The sequence below is a fragment of the Crocuta crocuta genome, unplaced genomic scaffold (assembly GCF_008692635.1).
Source record: "Crocuta crocuta isolate KB4526 unplaced genomic scaffold, BGI_CrCroc_1.0 scaffold339, whole genome shotgun sequence".
NCBI lineage: Eukaryota > Metazoa > Chordata > Mammalia > Carnivora > Hyaenidae > Crocuta > Crocuta crocuta.
In genome coordinates, this window is record NW_027530357.1 from 4,666,057 (window position 1) to 4,688,953 (window position 22,897).

The 22,897-nt window shown below is 51.9% G+C and overlaps 1 protein-coding gene across 1 annotated transcript in view; it reads left to right on the top strand.

Annotated features, from left to right (window-relative positions):
- The first annotated feature begins 839 nt into the window (after window positions 1–839).
- The window catches only part of TESC (tescalcin), a 50,499-nt gene continuing 28,441 nt past the window's right edge, over window positions 840–22,897 (top strand). The window contains exons 1-2 of the mRNA XM_077766050.1: window positions 840–940; window positions 1,072–1,250. Coding sequence (XP_077622176.1) covers window positions 840–940; window positions 1,072–1,250 — 280 coding nt within the window. The remainder of the gene's footprint in view (window positions 941–1,071; window positions 1,251–22,897) is intronic.

The window sequence follows — 22,897 nt, forward strand, 5'->3', positions numbered from 1 at the left end:
CCCCCAGGGCTGTGACTGTCACTTCGGGCCTGGGATCTGGGATCTGTAGGAATGGGCAGTGCCCTCCCAGCACCCTGTGAAGCTGCTGGAGGTGGGCCCACCCAGGTCTCTGTGAGCACCCGAGGACCCGTGCGCCCACACTGTTGGCCGCGACACCAGGCACTGGGGAGCGCAACGGCCTCACCTTGAGAACCGGAAAATGTTGACTTTGAATTTGTGCCCTGGCCGTGTGACCTTTCTGAGAATCAGTTCCTCCCTTGTAGAACGGACATGATCGCCATGTGCTGTGTCCCACGCCAGGCCCTTCTGATGGACATGTCATGGACTGTCATTGTCCCCGTTTTAACTAGAAGGAATCATGGTCAAACAGGTGTAAGGACTGACCCAGGTCATCCAGCCTGAGCACAGAATCCAATTCCTTAAACCAATTTAAGGCGAAACTTCTCCCAGGAGGTTTGGGGACCACCCTCATTACATTCTCTCCGGCGGTTTGAAATGCAGCCTCCTGGGTCCTGAGTTAGAATGGTGGGGGATCAAGGGGTCCCCTGCCCCTCAGGTTTGAGACCCCGCCCCAGGCTCCTGGGCTATGCCCCCAATAGGGGCTGCTCTGGCACGTGGTGTGTCCACTTCATCAAGGTGCTGGCGAGGGGCCAGCGGCTTCCCTGGAATAAGCCAAGCAAAGCACCGGGTGCGCATTCAAGTTGGATTACCATCATTCTATTCCCTTTACCGCTGTTGGCCCCAGAGCTAGTTAACGCTGGCTGTTTCTCCACTGTCTCAGGTGAGTTTCCCTCCTGAGATCTGGGAGGATGTGTGGTGGAACCGGAGTGGGGGTGAACATGGAACCTCCCGGGAGGCCGATCCCGCCCACCCACACCCCAACTCTGTTCGCACCTGTCCCTTTCCGAAGCCGGCAGGGCTGCGGAGGTGCCGAGCCGCGGTGAGCCCGGGCCGCCGCTGCACGGGAACGGAGGAACCTCAGAGGAGGGCTCCTGGGTCCTGCACCCGCTTCCACCCCCCACCCCTCCGCACCGGTTCTCGCCTGGGGCTGGGCGCTCCCCCTCCCCGCAGTGCTTNCCGTCCCCGGCGTCCCGACCCGCGCTGGACCCGAGGCCGGACCGGCCGCTGCGCAGCCGACGCCAGCCCGGGGCCTGCGAGAACGCGCGCCCCGGGGTCCCCCGCCGCGGGCACCATGGGCGCTGCCCACTCCGCGTCCGAGGAGGTGCGGGAGCTCGTGGGCAAGACCGGCTGTGAGTATCGGGCGGGGACACGGGCGGGGACCGCCGGACGGTTGGCCGGCGCAAGGCTCCCAGCCCACTGCCGCCCGCCCGGCTCCGCGCCGCCGCGCTGTGTGACCTTGGGCTAGTAGCTGGCCCTCTTTGCGCCTCAGTCTCCCCTTCCTGCAAATGGGTCCCCGCCGGCCACTTTGCAGGCTGTGGCGAGGAGCTCCGCGGCGGTGCTGAGTAAGTGCCGCGACCGCTCAGCCTCTGCGCCCTCGGGGTTGGCAGCGAGCCCCCGGGCCTGGGGACTGCAGACCCGGGAGGGAGCAGGGCCGGGGCTCCCCGAGGGCAGGGCAGGCGTCCCGGCCCGGAGGGTGAGCGCCCCGGCCGCCCAGCTGGTGTGCGCGCTCCGCACCTGAAAGTCGTTCGGGTTCGCGAGGCGCAGGGGCCGGAAAGTTTTGAAGTCGACGGCACCTGGGTGGCAACCGGGCGTTCTCCGGCCCGTGTGACCTCGGGCGGGTGAGTCGGTTCCTCTTTGTCCTCCCGTCTGTAAAGTGGGTTCAGGCGGGCCCACCTCCCCGCGTAGCTGGCAGAGCCCGCGGAGCCCTGGGCTGGGGCCGGGCGACCTTCCTCAAGCTCGCCTGGACTCCTGGGACCCGCAGACGCTGCGCGCCCGGCATCCGGCGCGAGGCTGGGCGCCGGGAGCGGTTGGGCCGCGGGGGGCCCCGAGCCGACCGCAGGGAAGTGACGGCGGAAGTTGTCTGCCCCAGCCCAGCTGGGAACTTGACCCTGGGCTGTGACCTCGGGGTGCTGGGTTCTGCCACCCGCTGGGAAGGGCAGTGTGGACTGAAGACCGAGGCAGGCCGGGTGAGGGGGGGCTCACTGGACAGGCGGATGGGAATCCTGCCCAACACCACCTTCTGGCTGTGTGACCTTGGGCTAGTCATTTCATCTGTTTCCTTCTCTCTAGCACGGAAGTTCTGCTAGTACCTGCTAGATGCCCGAGATATGGGAGCTGCAGTGTTATTTGAAGCAGAGAGCTGTCTGCTGGCACCTGCTTTGAATTTAGTGCAGTCAGCCAACTCCATAATTGATCACCTGGGTTGGGGCGGAGGTGACCCAGCCTCTTGTGCCGAGGCTGAAAGGCGACCCCTGCTGACCCTAATCTAAACATCTCTTTCCAGGAGAATTGGGTGGAATTACAGAAAGCACCTTAATAACTCACTGGTCTGGTGTGTGTGTACACACACATTCACACATTATGTGCATACATGTATACGTCTTCCCTTGTACAAATGCAGAAGTATTTGTGACTGGAGGTGGAAAAAATGTGCAGTGTACATAATACGGAACACTTTTTGGTTTAAGAATAATAAGTAATAACCTATGTTTATCATTGCTTTGTTTACATCAAGGGCTCCGGAAGGATCCACAGGGAAGAATAATGAATGCTTGGAGGTTTGGGGGAAGGGATGAAGGGAGAGCGTTTCTTTATAATTTTTAAAAAATATTTTCATCTTCAAGAAGTTTTGAGTCCAGTTCAACCCCAAGGCTGACATGAGAGAGGAGGTAGGATTCCGTCTTTGTTGGGCTTCCCGTTAGCTGCACGCTTTGTTGCTGCCCTGTATCTGAACGGGTTGAAGTCCAGGTTCTCTGGAGCCCGGGTTTCTGCCAGAAGGGTGGGCTGGCCACCAGCCCCCTTCCCTCAGGCAGCCCCCACACAGGCAGTTGGGGGGAATTCCATCTGTTGGTGAGTTTGACAGTTGACCGGACTGCAGAGCATGCTGGGAATCTTGTCAGTTTCCTGGGTCTGGTGTGGGGGGAGGGCAGGGAGACTGATGCTGACCGTTCCCTCTGTAGTTTTCCTACAAGTGGCTGATGTGGCTTCCTTCTTGTGCCCCAGGATTCCGGTTTCCTCCCCCACAGGGGAAAGAGAGACAGGGGGTCAGGAAAAGGGTTCTGAAGTCAGAAAGGAGAATGAATGCCTTCAGTTCTCTGAACTTTCAGCAGGTGGAAAGATCCGCCTAGTTCTCTGAAAGGAGCTGGGAACAGTCTGGGCGCTTTTACCCATTCAGCGAGTATTTTTTGACCAAGAACTTGGGGATTTAGAGGTGACCCAGAGAGGCTGACGTTCCTGAGGGGAGTTACACCGTGGCATGAGGGGCAGGGAAACCTTTCTTTAGAAAGGATCAGGAGGGCTTTCCTGCAGAGGCAGAAATAGAACAGAAACCTAAGTAAGAGGGAACCAGCTATGTGCAGATCAGCAGAAAGTGCATTTTGGGCAGAGGGAACAGTAAGTGCAAGGGTCCTGTGGTGGGAAGACATTGAGGACTATACAGGAGAATTGTGTGAGATGAGGGGCTCAGCTTGTGGGAGGAGCCAGATTTAAAGGGTCTTGCTAGGAGCATTTCTCGCAGTTTTAGACCCATTTGTATGTCCCCATCACTCTGAGCCACAGCTAAGAGTTAAAGTTTGGTCCTACTTCTTCTGGCTGCGTGACCTTAAACAAGTCCTTTTACCTCTGAGTGTCAGTGCCCCCCTCTGCATCCTGGGGCGGTTATATGGATTCTGTAAGTTGACGTATACATGTATGTCAAGTGCTTGGCTTGACACGGGAAGGTCAGCTCCCAAGATCCTGCTCCCACAAGAATCCTTGGGAAGCCTTCAGCCTAAAGGGCCCATCAGCCAAGGGACAGGCTGTGCCCACAAGGCTGCTGGGCTCCCCTGGCCTCTTTGAGGACCGTCCCTAATTTGAAAGGTCAGCCTGGTCCCTTCCTGAGGACTCCCTCTGGAAATGAGGAACACAGGATGGGGACAACGGACACGACTCCTTGAGCACCAGGCTCTGTGCTGAACCCTCTGCCTGCATTCTGGTGGACTCTTCATAATAACTCTCCATGGAAGATGGCCCTATGGCCATTTTACGGAAAAGGAAACTGAGGCCTGGAGGGGTAAAGCAACTTGCTTGCAGCCCCGCGGGTCATAAGTGGAGGAGTAGGGGCTCCGAGGATCCCTGAGCCCGTTTCCTGCCAATGCTGTGCGCTCACCGCGTTGAGTTGCCTCTCTGATTTCCAGGAACGCAGAAGGGGTAGGAAGGCGTTGCTCGTCTGTTTTTCTCACCTCCGGGCCTTGGTGCAAGCCATTCCCTCTGCCTGGAGCACTTTTCACTCGACTCTGCGTAATTTGGCGTTTATGTAAGGGGATGCTTCTGGAACCGCCAGCCAGGTTAAGACGGCAAACGTTCCGGGGCTCTGCGGCTCCTTCCAGAAGCCATTCTGGTTCCTCTCCATCCAGCCTCTGAGGGTTAATGCGCATCCTCCAGGCGGCCCCGCCCCCTGCAACCCCTCCCATTGTAGCACCCTTCACCCCCGGACAGAACTGTCAGCTCTGTCACCAGCCACCCCCTCGAAGCTTGGAGCTTCTGGAGAGCAGGGGGATGGGGTCTTGTTCACCTCTGCATGCGCGCACGGTACTCGGGCCCGGAGCCGCTGGTGTTGAAGGCGCGGAGGCCCCAGGGACTTGATAACCGAGGCGTGTTGCCCAGAAGCAACGCCCTGGTGCCACGCCCGCCCGAGGGAGATGCAGCCCGTGGGCTTCAGCGCTGAGCCAGCCCTGCCAAAAATAGGCCTGAGCGCCAGCTCGCCCCCACGGGGCATCTCCGGGTTCCACACCCACCTCGCCGCGCCTCGCCTGTGAGCATCTCATTGATTGCCTTAAAACCCTAAAAAAGTCTCCCAAACATCTTTTCTGAGCCAAGAAAGCGGACTGCCTAGATTGTTGAAATTCACATTAAACACTGAGCTGGCCTTTCTCCTTCCACAGCAGGCGCAGAGTGGCCCCCCAACAGGAAGAAAGGCCTCTTTGGAATCAGTCACCCAAGTCAGTTCCCCTTCGGCACCTTGAGCAGGCGTGGAGGTGGCCCCTTCCTGCCCCCCTCCATCCGTGTCTGCTCCTGAAGCTGGAAAGGAAATAATAAGTGGAGAATTCTGGGAAAGGTGGAGGGTCTATTTTTTCCTTCAGGCTCCAAACCGCTCCACAGGCATATCTATGTAGATGCCAAGAAGCTGCCAGAAGGAAGAAGAAAAAACAACGTCCCAGATCTGGAGTTAGACCTCGTAACGGTGACAGCGCGTGTTTACCAGGCGCCTGTCCTCTGCCAGAGCTCAGAGCCGAGCCGTGCGGTTTATATGCACAGCTGCTTGTGGGCCCCCAATCCCCCCCCCCCACCAGGTACACCATGGATGCCCATTTCTTGGATGAAGGCCTGGAAACTGAGGCAAGCAGCCCACTTGCCTGAGGCCACAGGCTCCTGAGGAATAGAGCCGGGATTCCGTTTCTGGCCTGAACCCCAGACCTCTTCGCCGGGGCTGGTGTGGGTGGCACTACGTTTTCCACTGGGCTCTGGCCGTGGGGCACCGCTTTGAGGTCAGAGAGCCCTCAAGTGGCCCCAGACCACAGCCTCGGCCTATTTGTCTTGTGCCGTGCTCGCTCTGGGTACCCGGGTGGGCCAGAGCCCTCCCCTGCCCACAGGAGCCTGGGGACTTCAAGTGTGGGCGCACTGGCTGGCACCACTGAGTCCCTCCTGCCCTCGCCGAGGCCTGTGAAGCCAAATGGCCAGTGACAGCTGTCCAGGTCCCTTTCTGTTGCCTGCGGGTGGACGAGGGCTCTTGCGCTGGGCCCCTGGGGCGATCTGTAAGCCCCACGAGATAGGGTGCACTGTTGTGTCTGCGGCTCTGGCGAGGTGGCGGCGTCTGGTCCCCACCCCAGGGCTCATCAGGGTCTCAGGACAGCGAAGATGTATTCCACTGGAAGTAAAGCATAAATCCTACCCTTAATAAGAAAATAATTAAAAACATTTTTTTTAGAACAAGATGAAAAATGGCTCCTGGGCGAGGGGGAGTAAACCTGTCTGAGGGGCCTGGGGAGGCTCTGTCCCCGTAGGCTGAGCTCCCAAGGTGGGCTGGGGCCGAGGGGCTGGTGGTGATGTGGGCACAGTGTTCCCAACCCTCCGGAACCTTCTGTACCTCGGTAAGGTGGGCAGGATCGAGATTCTTCCACCCCTGCTCATGCCTGGATGCTTGCAGTGTGGAAGCCTGCGGGCTGGTTTTGGAAGCCTTTAAAAGGGCCGGGTGGGAAGCGAACTTAATTCCTGAGCACCGGAAGCCCCCCTGCACTTCGACCCAGCACTGCTAATACTTTGTACTCTGGCTGGGCTGGATTGTCTCCCCGTTAGAGCATATTGTTGCCATTTTACAGGTGAGGAAACGGAGGCTCAGACACTCGAAGGGACTGCTCAAGGTCACTTATGTGCTGAGTGTGCAGCCCACATTCAAAGCTGCCTCTCCCACGTGACCTAACCCCCACACAGCCTGGACAGGGACCAAGGGTCTGGTATGTCTGGAAGAGGCAATGCCATGACACCATGACCTCGTTGACAGGGTCCCACACGCTCGTCTACTAAGTTGGCAGGAGGAGAATTGGACCTCGAGGCAGATAGGCTTGGTTTTGTGCTATGGAAAGTTCTAGAACTGTGGGCTGTCCCTGGGGAAGACAGGCTCGGTGGTGAGCATCGTGAGGGGACTCGGGGGCTCTGAGAGCAAGGGCAGAAATGGGCTGCCCTCTCCGTTCCGTGGGGTCTTACTGCGTGGCTCACGTGTGTCTCAGAGGAAGAATTTGTTTTCTCTGCATGGAAGCAATCGACAGTCTGCTCCAGACTTGCTATAGCTCTGCGAATTAGGAGTAATCAGATCCCTTACTCCTTTCTTTCTCCCCCCACCCCCAGCCCTACTCTGGCTGGATATCTTTTTGTGAGTTAATGGCCCCCGGAGTGCAGCACGGAGTGCCATCAATGCCCAGACATGCCGAGGGACCCAGTCATACAGACCAAATAGCTGAGTCGTTGATAAGGTGCTCTTCCTCTCGCAAAGCGCTTCGGTATCTGTTATCTCAAGTGGAGGGAACGCGGTGTTTTTGGCTCACAAGCGCCCACTGCTTTGGGGAGATAAAACAAGGGGCCCTCTCGTGCCCAGGCCGGTGGGACCAGGCAAGGTGATGGGGAGGCGGCGGCGTCTGGGCCTGTGAGCCGCCCCGCCCCCGGTCCAACTTTATTATTAATTCATAAAGCCAGAAGGTCGAGTGGGTGATTTCCGCCGGTGGTGGCAGCCACCTTAAGCACGAGGACAAAAAGGCCCTTTGTTGTCGGAGCCGTGTGACCTTTGCGGACGGGCAGGCTGTCAGAAGTGGGTCTTGGGCTCTGGGCACGGCTCCCCAGGAGGTGAGAAGATGCATTCAGGTCTCCGGGATCAGGTGGCTCCCGGAGGCCGGGCAGGCGGCCAGCAGGAGACCTCACTGTTAGCAAGGCTGAGTCCTGGACCCAATGCAGGGGGGAGGCGGCCACGGTGAGCGGCTTTGCCTGTGCACTGAGGTTAGGGGGGGGTCCCTACCTTCCTCCCGATGCTCATGCTGGGGTCCCAGGGGTCAAAGAGTCCCCCAGGCGAGCACCCGGCAGCTAGGCCTAACACCAGGGGTTCTCTTGTTCTCATCTGCGCCCCCAAGGCAGCAACTGGGGTCCCGCACGTACACACGCTGCCCCCCGCCCCCGACCTTGGCCTTGAGCAGGCAGATAGATGTGGCTTTGAACTGTGGCACTGCCTTTTACTGTCTGGGCGAGTAACGTTGCTTCCCCGTCTCGGTTTTCTCATCTGTCAGATGGGAATGTGTTGCAGAGCTATTGGGAACATTAAATGAGAATTTTAGTAAAGCTCTTGATGTGTCATAAGTGTTCAATAGTTGTTGGCTAAAGGACCGATGCCATGAGAAACCATTCAGAAGCCAGCTATGTTTCTCCCTTTTTAAAATTTCATTTTCTTTCATTTTATGGAGCGTGCAAGAGTGGAGGAGCAGGGCAGAAGAAGAGCAAGTGTGGAGCCTGATACGGGGTTCGATCCCACCGCCCTGGAATCTGCAGCAGGCTCCAGGCTCTGAGCTGTCAGCACAGAGCCCCACGCGGGGTTCGAACCCACAAACCATGAGATCATGAGCTGAGCTGAAGCTGGATGTTTAACCAACTGAGCCACCCCAGTGCTGCATACATTTCTCCCTTTTCAAGGCGTTCTGTAACTTCACTAATTCATTTCATTTTTTGACATGGCTGCCATCTTTGACACACATGACATTAATCTTTCTTTCCCTGTACTGATGATCAGGGACCTTAACACGATTTAATTTGTGTCACCCTGTAGTGCTTTTTCTCTGTTTTGAAAACCTACTCCTTGGTTTGATTATTGCTTTATGCAGACCCTATTAATTCATCAAACAGTTTTTCCCTATATATCTAATTTTCTTTAAAAAAATTTTAATGCTTTATTTATTTCTGAGAGGGAGACAGCATGAGCAGGGGAGGGTCAGAGACAGAGGGGGAGGTACAGAATCTGAAGCTCTGAGCTGTCAGCACAGAGCCCGATGTGGGGCTCAAACCCACGAACTGTGAGATCATGACCTGAGCCGAAGTCAGGCGCTCAGATGACTGAGCCACCCAGGCGCTCCTAGATCTCATTTTCTTATGTGCTACACCTTTCCATGGGTTTTTCAGTGAGTCTCTGAGTTGTCAGCTTTGTCTGAAAGTAACTAGATTTTGCCAGTATACACTAGGGATCATTGGCTGGATATATCTTCTCTCAGCACTTTGGTTTTGGTCTCTTATTGCCGTTGAGAAGTTAGCTCTTTGGTTTTTTTTGTTTTTTAAAAATTTTAATGTTAATTTCTTTTTGAGACAGAACGTGAGCAGGGGAGGGGCAGAGAGAGACACACACACACACTCCGAACACACACACACTCCGAACACACACACACNATGTTAATTTCTTTTTGAGACAGAGTGTGAGCAGGGGAGGGGCAGAGAGAGAGAGAGACACACACACACACTCCGAACACACACACACTCTGAACACACACACACTCCGAACACACACACACTCCGAACACACACACAGAATCCAAAGCAGGCTCCAGGCTCTGAGCTGTCAGCTCAGAGCCCAATGCAGGGTTCGAACCCTCGAACCATGAGATTGTGACCTGAGCCGAAGTCAGACACTTAACTGACTGAGCCACCCAGGTGCCCTGAGAAGTTAGCTCTTTGGTCTTATTTTCTGTTTGAAATCTGTTTTTCTATCTCTTTGAGATTTGGGGGTTTTTTTGTTTGTTTGTTTCATTGGTTGGGTTTTTGTTTTTCACTGCACTGCGTCTAGGTGTGGATTTGTTTTATTTCTCCTGCTTGGGAATGGTTTATGCCGTTTCATTCTAAAGAAGGTGTACGTTTTCAAGTATGAAAATGTTCTCTCCCCCACCCCTTCTCTTTATCTTTTTCTTCAGTAATTCCTATTAGAAAAATGTTGGATCATATCATTCTGTCCGGAATAGCTCTTTATCCCTCTCTGATATTTTCTATCGTTTCATTGCTTTTTGCTGTATTTGGAGTCTTTTCCTTAGGTCTCTTCCAATTCACTAATTCTCTCTTTAGCCATTAAAATCTTGCTGCCCCTTAAGTTTTTAAATTCCAATGACTTTTAAAAAACACAGGGGCACCTGGGTGGCTCAGTCAGTTAAGCAACCAACTCTTGATTTCAGTCAGCTCAGATCATGATCTCGTGGTTGTGAGATCAAGCCCTGCGTCAGGCTCTGCACTGACAGTATGGAGGCTGCTTGGGGTTCTCTCTCTTCCTCCCCCTGCTCATATGCACACATGCTCTCTCTCAAATAAACTTAAAAACGTTTTTTGTAAGTCCTATATGGTTTTCAAATTCACTGGTTTTGTCATAGAGTAGCGTTCTTTCATTATTTATGGACATTTAATGCTTATTATATAGTCTCTTCTGTTTCACCTTCTTGTGCCATTCCTTTTTAAAATTTAAAACAAAAAGTAAGCTCTACCCCCAACTTGGGGCTCAAACTTACAACCCCAAGATCAAGAGTTAGATGCTCTACCGACAGTCAGCCAGGCACCCCCCTCCCAATACTTTATTTTAAAAACTCTACTGAAGTGTAGTTGACAACGTTAGTTTGTCATCGAGTGATTTGCCAGTTCTGGACATTACTCGGTGCTCCCCACGGGAAGCGTGGTCACCGTTCATCACCACGTGGTGTTGTTACAGTGCCAGTGTCTCCTTTCTCCTTTCCCCATGGGGACCTTCCATGTCTGTGACTGGAAGTCTGGACTCTTAATCCCTTTCACCGTTTCCTCCTCCCACACCTCCCCTCCGGCAGCTACCAGTTCGCAAGAGTTGGTTTGGTTTCATAGATATTTCACAGAAGTGAGATCCTATGGCATTTGTCTTTCTCTGACTTCTTTCACTTTGCAGAATTCCCTCTAGGTCCATCCGTATTGTCGCAAATGGCAAGATTTCATTCTTTTTTACTGGCTGAGTCAGATTCCTCTGTGTGTGTGTGTGTGTGTGTGTGTGTGTGTGTACATACACCACCTTTTGATCCATTCACCTATCAGCAGACACTGGGCTGTTGTGAATTATGCTGCAATAAACATAGGGGTGCATGTATTTGCAGATCCGTGTTTCCATTTTCTTTGGGTAAAATACCCAGGAGTGGGATTACTGGATTATAGGATACTTCTCTTTTATTGTTTTTTTTGAGGAAACTTCATGCTGTTTTCCACGGCGGTTATACCAATTTACATTCTTACCAGCAGTGCACAAGCATCCCTTTTCTCCACACCCTCATCACCACTTATCTGTCTGGTTGATTTTAACCATTCTGGTTAATTCCCTTATCTGCCACTTCATTATTAGCAACTGGTGTGAGGTGATCGCTCATTGTGGCTTAAATTTGCACTTCCCTGATGAAGGATATTAAGCATCTTTTCATGCGTCTGACGGCCATCATTTTTCTTATGTATCTTGTTAATGTTTATTTTGGAGACAGGGAGAGTACGAGCGGGGAAGGGGCAGAGAGAGAAAGGGTTAGAAGATTCGAGCTGGGCTCCACGCTGGCAGCAGAGTCTGACACAGGGGCTCAAACTCCGGAACCTTGAGACCGTGACCTGAGCCAAAGTCAGACACCGGACTGACTGAGCCACCCAGGCGCCCCGGGCCATCTATTCTCCTTGGAAAATGATGTCTATTCAGGTCCTCTGCTCGTTTTTTTTTGTTTTGTTTTTTTTTTTTTTTAAATAGGATTGTTTGGGGGTCTTTTGGTGGTGTTATAAGAGTTATTTGTATACTTTGGATATAACCTCTTTTGAGCATGCCATTTGCAAATATCTTCTTCCATTCAGTAGGTTGCCTTTTGGTTCCGTTGAAGGTTTCTTTTGCTGTGCAAAAAAAGCCTTTTAGTTTGGTGTGGTCCCATTTGTTTCTAAGCTTAATGTCCAAGAGATTACTGCCTGTGTCTTAGGAGTTTTATAGTTTCAGGTCTCCTATTTCAGTCTTTAACCCACTTTGAGTTCATTTTTGAGTATGGTGTAAGAAAGTGGTCTAGTTTTATTTTTTTGCACGTAGCTGTCCGAGTGAGTTTTCCCAGTGCTGCTTATTGAAGAGACTCTTCCTTCCCTGTCGTGTATTCTTGCCTCCTTTGTCATAGATTAATTGGCCATAGGAGCATAGGTTTATTTCTGGGCTCTTGTTCCTGTGGCAGTGAAATAGGTATCTATTTTTCTGCCAGTCCGCTACTGTCTTGAGCGTTACAGCTCTATAGTAGGTTTTGAAATCTGGAATCTCTAACTTCATCTTTCTCACGATAGCTTTGGCTCTTTCAGGTCCCTTGTGGTTCCGTACAGGTTTTAGCCTGATTTGTTCTAGTTTGTGAAAAATGCTCTTGCTGTTTTGATAGGCATTGCTTTGAATCTGGAGATTGCTTTGGGTAGTATAGACAGTTTAACAATATTCTCCCAATCCATGAGGATGGTACATCTTACCATTTGTCTGTGTCCTCTTCAGTTTCTTTTATCAGTGTCTTGTGGTTTTCAGAGTATAGGTCTTTCCCTCCTTGGTTAAGTTTGTTCTTTTTGGTGCAGTTATAAGTGGGGTGGTTTTCTTAATTCCCTTATCTGCCACTTCATTATTAGCATGTAGAAATGCAACAGATTTCTGTATATTCTGTATATATATACAGCTTTACTGGAATTCATTTATTTCGTGTCTGATCGCTGCAGCTATAGGGCTTCCAGTGCTATGTTGAATAAAAGTGGTGAGAGGGGAAAACCCTGTCTTGTTCCTGATCTTAGAGGGAAAGTTCTCAGTTTTTCTGCATCGAGTACGATGTTAGCTACGAGTTTTTCAGCTGTGGACTTTATTGTGTTCAGGTGTGTTCCCTCTAAATCCGCTTTGTTGGGAGTTTTAATCCTGAATGGATATTTTGTCGAATGCCTTTTCTGCATCTTTCCTTATCATAAGGCTTCTTCCTCGTTAGTGTGATGTATCACTTTGATTTGCAAATACTGAAACACCCTTGTATCCCTGGAACAAATCCCACTCGATCGTGATGTTATTAATGAATTTAAAACAAAAAGGGTGCCCTTCCTTTTGTTAATTGTGTCTGCTGATTGTCCCTTATGGTGATTCGTTGGCGTGGTTTGGTTTTTGATGATGAGCTCACTTTCCTCTGGTTTTCACGTCATTTTGGAAGGATCTTTGGCTCCAGATTTATGCCAAGGCCAAACCAAGTGGAGAAGGGCTTACCTAAAATACCTCTCCCATGAGGGTCCCTCGCGGTGCTTTTCATTGACTGTGTGAGGGACCTTAGAGCGGTCACTGGTCTAGACTCACTTTTTACATTGATTCCTCCATGTGGCTTTCCTGCACCATACGGATTCGGATTTTTCCCCCGTGCATGGCACAGACTTGGGGTCTTGGTTCATCACAGAGGCCTGCCCGTCACTTCCTGCGTCTGGTCACCTCCTTAGCCAAGTCCACTTCCTTGCTGGCTCTCTGAGACGGTAAGGAATACTTTTTCTATCCCAGCGTCCGTGGGGAAGCGGCCTTTTATGCGTCAGCTTTTGATAGGAGTCTCGCTTCTAGCTTCCAGCTTCCACAGACCCGAGGCCACTTCTGTCCCTCGGTGGGCTGGAAGCTTCCCGCCCTTGGCTGTTAGAGCCTGGAACCATTCCCACACCCCTGGGCCACCTCAGCAGCACCTGATCCTCCCACCCTGCTGGATGTGACAGCCCGCCTCGCTCCTGGCCTTGAGAGCTTCCCTTCCTTTTGAGCTGAGTGGTGTGTGCATGTGAGGTTTTTCGTATTTTATCCGGTCCTTCAGGGACCTGCACTGGAGCAGAGGGTCTGTGTTAGTTCCGGGCACCAGAAACTGGAGCTTTTTACCTAATAAGCCCCCCCCCCCACTTTTGGTGAGCCTGTCTCTCTACTTGATTCAGCCTCCATCTAATTTTGGAGTTGAAGATAGTTCTGGAAGGATGTGGGAAACCGTTTCCTTGGATGCTCTGAAAGACGCCCACTCTTCACATCTCTGCTGTGTAACTGTCATCCCCCCCCGCCCCCGCCTTCAACCATCTCTTGTCTTTTTGTTACAATGGAGACCTCTTTGTCTCATTAGTGACATAAATGATATATGTTCCTTGTCGCCCTCCCCCTCACTCGGGGCCCAGAGCCAGAGCGTGGGGTTGTGAGGAGAGATTCTGGGAGCCACAGACCCAGGTTCAAATCCCAGTCCTGCCACTCATCAGCAAATGACTTAACCTCTCTGAGACTCCATTGTTGTTTTTTTTTGTTTTTTTTTAAGATCTGTAAAGTGGGTGCGAAAACCACCCTAAGGGCCAGGCCCTGCGATGAGGACCACAAGATTCTGTGCGCCAAGCATCTGGCTTAGCTCCTGACTTGGAGTAAATGCTACCACACGGCAGTTAACTGCTGTGATCAGGCAAATGGCAAAGCACAAAGCAGAGCGGTAGGAAGGCGAGCGCAGATGAGCAACGCGCAGGCTGTGTGATTCCGAGAGTCGTGCCCACCCACTCTGTTCCAAGGCGTCTCATGGCTCATGAGAGAAGGCCAGTTCCCAAAGTCGAGTCCCTTTGTTCTGTCTCCGCTTCTGCTACGGAAGAGTCATTTCGCGTGGAAAGAAACCCGCAGAGAGCCTTAGGAGAACCTTCATCCCTGCGATTTAAAATAAACGCCATCCCTGTGCTGGCCGGGGCCTGGGGCAGCTCCTCCCAAGAGCTTCTTGACTCTTAACTTAGAGCCTGGGTTGAAGTTGGCATGGAAAGGGTTCGAAGGTGCTGGATAGAAGCCAGTAGCGGACCTTCTTGTTGCTGCTTCTGCTTTGGAGACTAGAATTGGCCTGGATAATTTCCTTCTCAAGGCTGAGTGCATCTTTATATGTTTTTTTTTTTTTTTTTAAAAGTTTATTTTTGAGAGAGAGAGAGCATGTGCGCTCATGAGCAGGGGAGGGGTGGGCAGAGAGAGAGAGAAAGAGAGGGAATCCCAAGCAGGCTCTGCACTGCCAGCACACAGCCCGATTCGGGGCTCGAACTGAGGAGCTGTGAGATGATGACCTGAGCTGAAATCACGAGTCGGAGGCTTACCAACAGAGCCATGCAGGCGCCTCGCATCTCTGGCTTATTTCAGAATGAGTTGTAGGGGCGCCTGGGTGGCTCAGTCGGTTGAGCGTCTGACTTCGGCTCAGGTCATGATCTCAGTTCATGGGTTCGAGCGCTGTGTCGGGCTCTGTGCTGACTGCCAGCTCAGAGCCTGGAGCCTGTTTCGGATTCTGTGTCTCCCTCTCTCTCTGACCCTCCCCTGCTTACGCGGTCTCTCTCTCTCTCTCTCTCAGAAAAAAATAAACAAAACAAAACCACATTAAAAAAACATTAAAGATGAGTTGTGGTCCGTGACGGGTATTGCACATTCCGTGCTGGGTACCATGTGAAGCATTTTCTGTATGATGGGCTGGTCCCTTCCAGGCTGTGAAGGTCTCCCTCCACCCTCCCTCCCTCCTCCCCCCTGAGGCCCAGGATTAGTCATTACTTTGGCTGTAGCCCCAGGCAGCATGTAACTGCCTCTTCCCTCCCCTGCGAGTGAGCGGGGAGACCTCTGAGGAGCAGAGTAGGTACCAAGGGCATCATGATGGCTCTCACTGCAGCTCTGGTATCTTCCTAGCTCTTCCCGCTAGGTCTGGTGCAAAATATATGTGATTTTTTAAAATTTAAAATTAAAAAAATTTTAATGTTTATTTTTGAAGGAGAGAGAGATCGAGAGAGAGAATGAGTGTGCGAGTGAGGATGAGTGGGAGGGGGAGGGGCAGAGAGCGAGGGAGGCACAGAATCCAAAGCAGGCTCCAGGCCCCGAGATGTCAGCACAGAGCCGGACGCAGGGGCCTGAACTCAAGAGCCGTGAAATCATGNGGTGCAAAATATATGTGATTTTTTAAAATTTAAAATTAAAAAAATTTTAATTTTTTTTTTTGAAGGAGAGAGAGATCGAGAGAGAGAAGAGTGTTGCGAGGAGGATGAGTGGGAGGGGGAGGGGCAGAGCGCGAGGGAGGCACAGAATCCAAAGCAGGCTCCAGGCCCCGAGATGTCAGCACAGAGCCGGACGCAGGGGCCTGAACTCAAGAGCCGTGAAATCATGACTCAAGCCTAAGATGGACGCCCAACCAACCGAGCCACCCAGGAGCCCCTGAATTTTTATTTAACTGGGGACAGATTCACGGTACCCAAGACTTCCCATATTCACCATTTTCGAACCTACAGTTTGCTGGCGTGAAGCTCATTCTCGGTGTTGGGTGGCCATCGCCGTGACTCAGTTGCAGGGCATTCTCACCAACCAGAAAGAAACTTCGTGCCCATTAGCTGTCCCTGAAATGCCCCGCTCACAGCCCCTGGCAGCTACAAATCTACTTCCTGTTCCTGTGGACTCGCCTGTTTTAATTTTTTTCTTAACATTGTTTTTTGAGAGACAGAGGGTGAGCAGGAGAGGGGCAGAGAGAGAGGGAGACACAGAATCCAAAGCAGGCTCCAGGCTCTGGGCCGTCAGCACAGAGCCTGACACGGGGCTTGAACCTATGAACTGTGAGATCATGATCTGAGCCGAAGTCAGACGCTCAGCTGACTGAGCCCCCCCAGTCACCCGTGGCCTCTGCTCCGTGTAAATGGCAGGCTACACCAGTGGCCTGGCGTGCGTGGCTTCATGGTTTCAGGGTCCTCTGTGCAGGCGTCCGTGGTAGCACGGCGTTGGGCTGTGTAGAACTACCCCGTTTGGTTCATCTGTCCACCGACTGATGGGCGCCTGGGTGTTCCTACCTTTCGGGGACGGTGCATCGTGTGTACGTGATTTTGATTGTCTTCCGGGGTGTGAACAGCCTCCCGGGGGCGGTGCTATTATTATCCCTGTACTCCGGGGGAGGCGACACCCGCCTCGGGAGGCGGTTTAGTAGGACGGCAAGCTGGGGACGAGCCAGCAGCTCTTGGCAGCGAGGCTGTGAGCTCACCTCTGTGTTCCGGGACTTCGGCCGATGCTTGGGTCCTGGCCCGTCTGTCGGGACGCGGCGGCAAAGCAGGAGAGCTCTGAGGGCTCCGGCAGCCACCGAGAACTTCCCAGTGACGCCACCTGGTGTCCTGGGGCCCGCAGCCAGGGCGGCTCGGCTCGGCTCGGCTCAGCTGAGGGAGGCGGGGAGGCCGGGTGGATCCTGGGCAGCCCCCGAGCGATCAGGGGCAGGTTTCAGCTGCCCGTGTCCTTGCAACTGCGTTTTGAGACCCTCCCCCCACCCCAACCCTGGACGGCTACACCTGCTGACCCCTTAGTGGGTTCCATGCATGCTGTCCTTGGCATCCAGCCTCCATTGTCACCAGCACATGGGGTCTTGTCCGCTCCCTTAGCATCCTATGCAGACTCATAGGTGGGATCTGAGAGCTTGAGTTCAGTATGTGTGGCGGCCACTACGTCCCTCCTCTCTCCCCGTCCTTAGCCCGCCTTCCGCCCGCCTTGCCGAAGATCCCGGGGCTTCCTGAGCCCTGCCCTCCCCGGCCTGGCCGTCAGCCTTCGGGATCCCACAGGGCGGTGGCTCCCTGCGGGTGCTCCTTGGCAAGCTGACGCCATGTTTCTTACCCTGGAGCCCGGCGAGGTGACGCGCGTTTCCAGCAGACGGCTCCGCCCCCTGTGTCTGCACCCCCAGCAGCCTCTGGGAGCCTAGCCAAGCGGGGGCGCCCCGGTAGATGTCTCTTAATGAACGGCAGCCATCGGAGGGTCGAGTGACCCAGGGTGGACCGTGGGGGAGTCCGCTCGCACCCCCCCCCCCAACCACGCTCCTAGCCAGCATGGATTCAGGAAGGACCAGGCGCTATTTTAGGTGTCCTTTGCCACCAGACTTGAGCCCCTAGAGATAGAGGCGCAGGTGGTCCTGGCCACCCGGTAGTGGGTGTGGTGAGGGCTGATGTTCCATCTCCTCCCGAGCCCGATGAGGAAGGCCGGGCATCCTGAGGGTTTCACACCCCTTTTCTGCCCACCCCGTCTCCTGCCTCCACCTCCTCGAGGGTCGTCTCAGACCTCCTGGCCTACGCGACCCTCCCCTGCCCGGTGACCCCGAGCTTAGCACAGCGAGGCCGTAAGCCGCCCCCACAGCCTGACAGGGGAGACCAGGGCCAGGCAGAAACCCCATGTCTGCATCACTCCACATTCCTCTCCGCCCCAAACCCTGGCAACCCCTTCGTCCGCTTTCTGTGGCGAGATTTGCCTACTCTGGACGTTCCACGTAAACGTGACCTGCACTGGGCTTTTTTCCCTTAGCCTCACGTATTCAGGGTTCATCGATGTCGGAGCGCATGTCTGTGCTTCATTCCACCTGGGACCGAATCCTGTCCCACTGTAGTGACAGACCACGTTTGGTTCATCATTTCATCTGTTGATGGACATTTGGGTTGTTCCCTTTAGGCTGTTGTGAACGGTGACGTGTGTTTTCATTTATCTTGGGTGTGTACTCGGGAGTGAGATTTCTGGATTATGTGGTGAATCTGTTTAACTTTTAAAAGGTTTTTTTAATGTTTGTTTATTTTTGAGAGAGCGTGTGAGCAGGGGAGGGACAGAGACAGAGGGGGACACTATCTGAAGCAGGCTCCAGGCTCCGAGCTGTCAGCACAGAGCCTGATATGGGGCTCAAACTCTCGAACCGCGAGATCATGACCTGAGCCGACATCGGACGCTTAGCCGACTGAGCCAGCCAGGCGCCTCTCAACGTATAATTTATTGAGGACCCACAGAGCTGTGTCCCACAGCGGCTGCACCATGTGACAGTCTCATTGGCAGCGTGTGAGGATGTCAGTTTGTCCGCAGCCTCACCAGCGCTTGTTACTTGTGTGTTTTATTTTTCATCCTGGCCATCAAAGTTCAAATAGAAGATTATACGAGTAATCTCTGACAATTACAGAAAAGTTAAGGGACAGATCAGCAAAGATAAGAGACAAAAGGAAGAGAAGGATGTCCTGTAACTCTAGAGGACAATGTACTATTTTGTCATGCATCCTTCCCAATTTTTTCTGTGCGCACACACGTATATGATTATGGACTTTCATGTATGTGAGATCTTGTAGCCTGTTGGTTTTTCCCTGCAGCGATATCCCACGAATGTTTTTCTATGTTATAAATATTTAAAAACATTTTTTAATGTTTATTTTTGAGAGAGAGGGAGAGACAGAGTGTGAACAAGGGAGGAGCAGAGAGAGAGACACACACACACACAGAATCCAAAGCAGGCTCCAGTCTCTGAGCTGTCAGCACAGAGGCTGATGCGGGGTTGGAACCTGTGAACCGTGAGACCATGACCTGAGCCGAAGTTGGATGCTTAACCAATTGAGTCACTCAGGCACCCTGAAATATTTTAAAAATGTTTCTTAAGGCCCTGTAGTATGCTGTCTTTGGGATGATGTACCATGATTTATTTCAACCGGTTTCCACAAGCTCACCATTTCCCCAATTTTAAGGTTTATTCATATATTTATTTATTAATGGATTTTTAAAAAAAGTTTATTTTAGGAGAGAAAGAACACGCAAGCCGGGGAGGGCAGATAAAGAGCAAGAGAGAGCATGTGAAAATCCAAAGCAGCTCCACACTGTCTGTGTGAAGCTGGACATGGGGCTCGAACCCACTAACCATGAGGTCATGACCTGAGCTGAAATCAGTAGTCAGACACTTAACTGGTTGAACCACACAGGCGCCTCGTGAGTTTATTCATTTTGAGAGCGGGCATGTGTGTGAGCAGGGGAGGGGGAGAGAGAGAATCCCAAGCAGGCTCCACGCTGTCAGTGCAGAGCCTGACCCTGAGCTCGAACTCACAGTGAGTCAAGAGTCAGAGGCTTAGCTGACTGAGCCACCCGGGTGACCCTGTTTTCTACTGTTTTAAACAGGGAACGATGATTACTCTTCCCTGTTTATCTCTGTACACTTGTCTCGGTTCCTCAGCACGGTCCCCAGGGATCAAGTTGCCGGTCAAAAGCAGATACCAGCACTGTCCAGTGCAAATACAATGTAAGGCAGAATAATTCTGAATGTTTTTATAAGTTACATGTATAATGTAATTCTACACTTTCTAGTAGGCATGTTTAAAAAAATTTTTTTTTTTAATGTTTAGTTTTGAGAGACCGCCTGAATCGGGGAGGGGCAGAGAGGGAGTCACAGACTTGGAAGCAGGCTCCAGGCTCTGAGCTGTCAGCACAGAGCCCGACACAGGGCTCGTACCCACGAACCTCGAGATCATGACCTGAGCCCAAGTTGGCTGCTTAACTGACTGAGCCACCCAGGCGCCCTTCTGGTAGCCATGTTTAAAAAAGAAACAAGATACAGTTAGTTTTAATATTTTACTTGACTTATTATGTCTAAAGCATTTCAGTGTATGACCAATATGAAAATTATGGAGGCTGTGTACACTTTTCTGTACTAAGTCTTTGGAAGCTGGTGTGTATTTTACACGATTTCACACCTCACCTCTCAGCTTGGACTCCCCACCTTGGAGGGGCTTAGCAGCCACATGTGGCTGGTGACTTGCAGGTAGATACTTTGTTAAATATAAGCTTTTGATACAAAGTGACCGACCCCCTCCCTCAACACACACAAAGATTGGGCCAGTTAAACTCCCACNCCTCAGGTTGAAATCTAAAACCAAAGATAATGAGGTCAACATGCCAGGCACCCAAGTGACGCTGCCTCTTGTCTCCATGGCAACCGTGACCTCCTGGGGACCTGGAGAAGGGGCTGAGAGAGGGGTAGGGAGACTAGTAAAGCTTCCATCCTTGGAGCCCCCGAGGGCACTTTGCACACAGGTGGTAGGTGCCCACGGGACAGACCCTCTGGGGGACCACTGGTCCCCAGAGCCTGTGAGGTCTTTGAGAGTCTGTTCGTGGGGCCTCAGATGCCCCTTCCCCCAATTACCAAGGCTGGGGAGGCTTCTTGAGCTCTTAGCTCAGGGGACTTGGTTGCCGAAGACCAGGGACCAGAGATGGCAGGCTGGTTTCCTCCTCCCTCTGCTTTCAATCAGGCACGACAGGAAGGGGTGTGTGCGCGCGTGCTCGCGCCTTGGATGCAATTAGCTGGAACTGCATTAGGGAACCCTGGCGTCTGGTGATTTCTGGTGTCCACACCGCCTCCTGTCTGTGCGAGCTTGGGCACATCTCCGTGTTCTCATCTCTAGATCGGCGATAAAATCATCCCTAGCTGATAAGATTGATGAGAGCGAGGGTTCTGCGAGCCAGGGCTTCTCAGGAGTAGGGCTGACACCGTGCCCTGGACACAGCGAATGCTCAGTTGATGTGGACTGTGGCGGTTCTCATGATTGTGCACGTAATTCATTTGTTTAATGGCTCTGTTGAGATGTAACTCACATTCCATACGTTTCACCCATGTAAAGTGTACTCAGTAGTTTTTAGTACAATCACAGAGTTGTGCGTCCATCATAATCTAACTTAGGAACATTTTCATCCTTCCCACCCACCCTGCCCAAGAAGCTCAGTACCTATTAGCTTGACTCCGCATCCTTGCCCAGCCCCAGGCAAGCTCTGGTCTACTTTGGATTTGCCTATCTGAGCATCTCCTATAAATGGATTCATGCACCGTGTGGCCTTTGTGACTGGCCTCTTTCACTTAGCATCATTTTTAAGGTAACTCATCTCAAATAGAGGTCATTTAAGAGCACATATTTGGCTGCAATTTCTATGGTTATTTCTCATCAGCATTTTTTTGTTTGTTTTTGATCTGCGGTTGAGAGCTGGGCTGCCTTTGATCAGTAACACACGAACATAACACCACACACGTTCTGCCAGACAAATTGAGCTTAAATCCTGGATCTCCCTTTCAAGTTTAGTGACTGACTTTCAGCAAGCCACCTAGCCCCTCAGATCCTCAGTTTGCTCTTCTGTATAATGGGAGCGGTCCTTTCATTTTGTGGTCATGGAAAGGATTAAAGAAGACCACGTGTGCTCAGGACATGGTACTCAGCCAACAGATGACTCATCAGTAGCAATATTTTCGAGATCTCTCGGCTGTCGCATGTGGTACCATATTGTGTGCCTAAAATTTTCATTACAGGACTAATAAATATGCATTGTGTTTAGAGAAAATTTAGAAAATATAGATGAGTTAAACCGAAACAAAGTCTAATCCCGCTACTGAGAGGGACAATTGCTATTATTATTTTGGGGGAAAGTGAGTCCAGATTTTCTTTCATTACTTCTGTACATTTGTATATACATGTACATGTTTTCCCCAGCATGAGGTCATGCTGTTTTTGTAGCAAGCTGTCGTGTTTTTGTTTTAAGCAAGCTCCATGCCCAGTGTGGGGCTTGACCTCACAGCCCCAAGATGGAGAGTTACATGTTCTACCCACTGAGCCAGCAAGGCGCCCCGTAGCAAGCTGTTTTTAAACATTTTCTTTTTTAAAGTTTATTCTGAGTGAGAGAGACAGAGCGTGAGTGGGGGAGGGGCAGAGAGAGGGAGACACAGAATCCGAAGCAGGCTCCAAGCTGTCAGCGCAGAGCCCAACACAGGGCTCCAGCCCATGAGCTGTGAGATCATGACCTGAGCCAGACGTCCAACCGACTGAGGCCCCTTTTTGAATTTAAAAAAAAATTTACATTTTTTAAAAGTTTATCTTCGAGCATGTGCACTCGTGAGCAGGGGAGGGAGAGAGAGGGAGGCACACACAGGATTCCCAAGCAGGCTTGGCACTGACAGGGCTCGAACTGGCAAACCATGAGATCATGACTTGAGCAGAGATCAAGAGTGGGACCCTCGACTGAGCTACCCGGGCGCCCCTACTTTTAAACATTCTATGTGGAATGCATTTCCATGTCAGGTATATAACTGTCACTTTTCAAAAGCAGCATGCCTTTTTTTTTTTTTTTAATTGCCTAAGCATTCCATAAACTATTTGGCCAATCTCCTTTGGGTGAGCATTTAGGTCGAGTCCATTTTATAAGCTGTTAAGACTACAAAGGTGAACACATTTATGTATTCATCTCTTGTACTCATTGGATTTACCTCTCCCCGCCAAGTAGAATTCCTGAATTTTTCAAGTAAACCTTTTAATGTGACATCAGGTGCAGAAAAGTGCATCACCCGTGAGCTTATAGTTCCGTGTGCTTGCTCAGAACACGTGGGTAACCTGCACCTGGGTGAAGGAATAGAATATTCCCAGTACCCAGAGGTGCCCCTCATGCCGCATTCAAATCGCTACT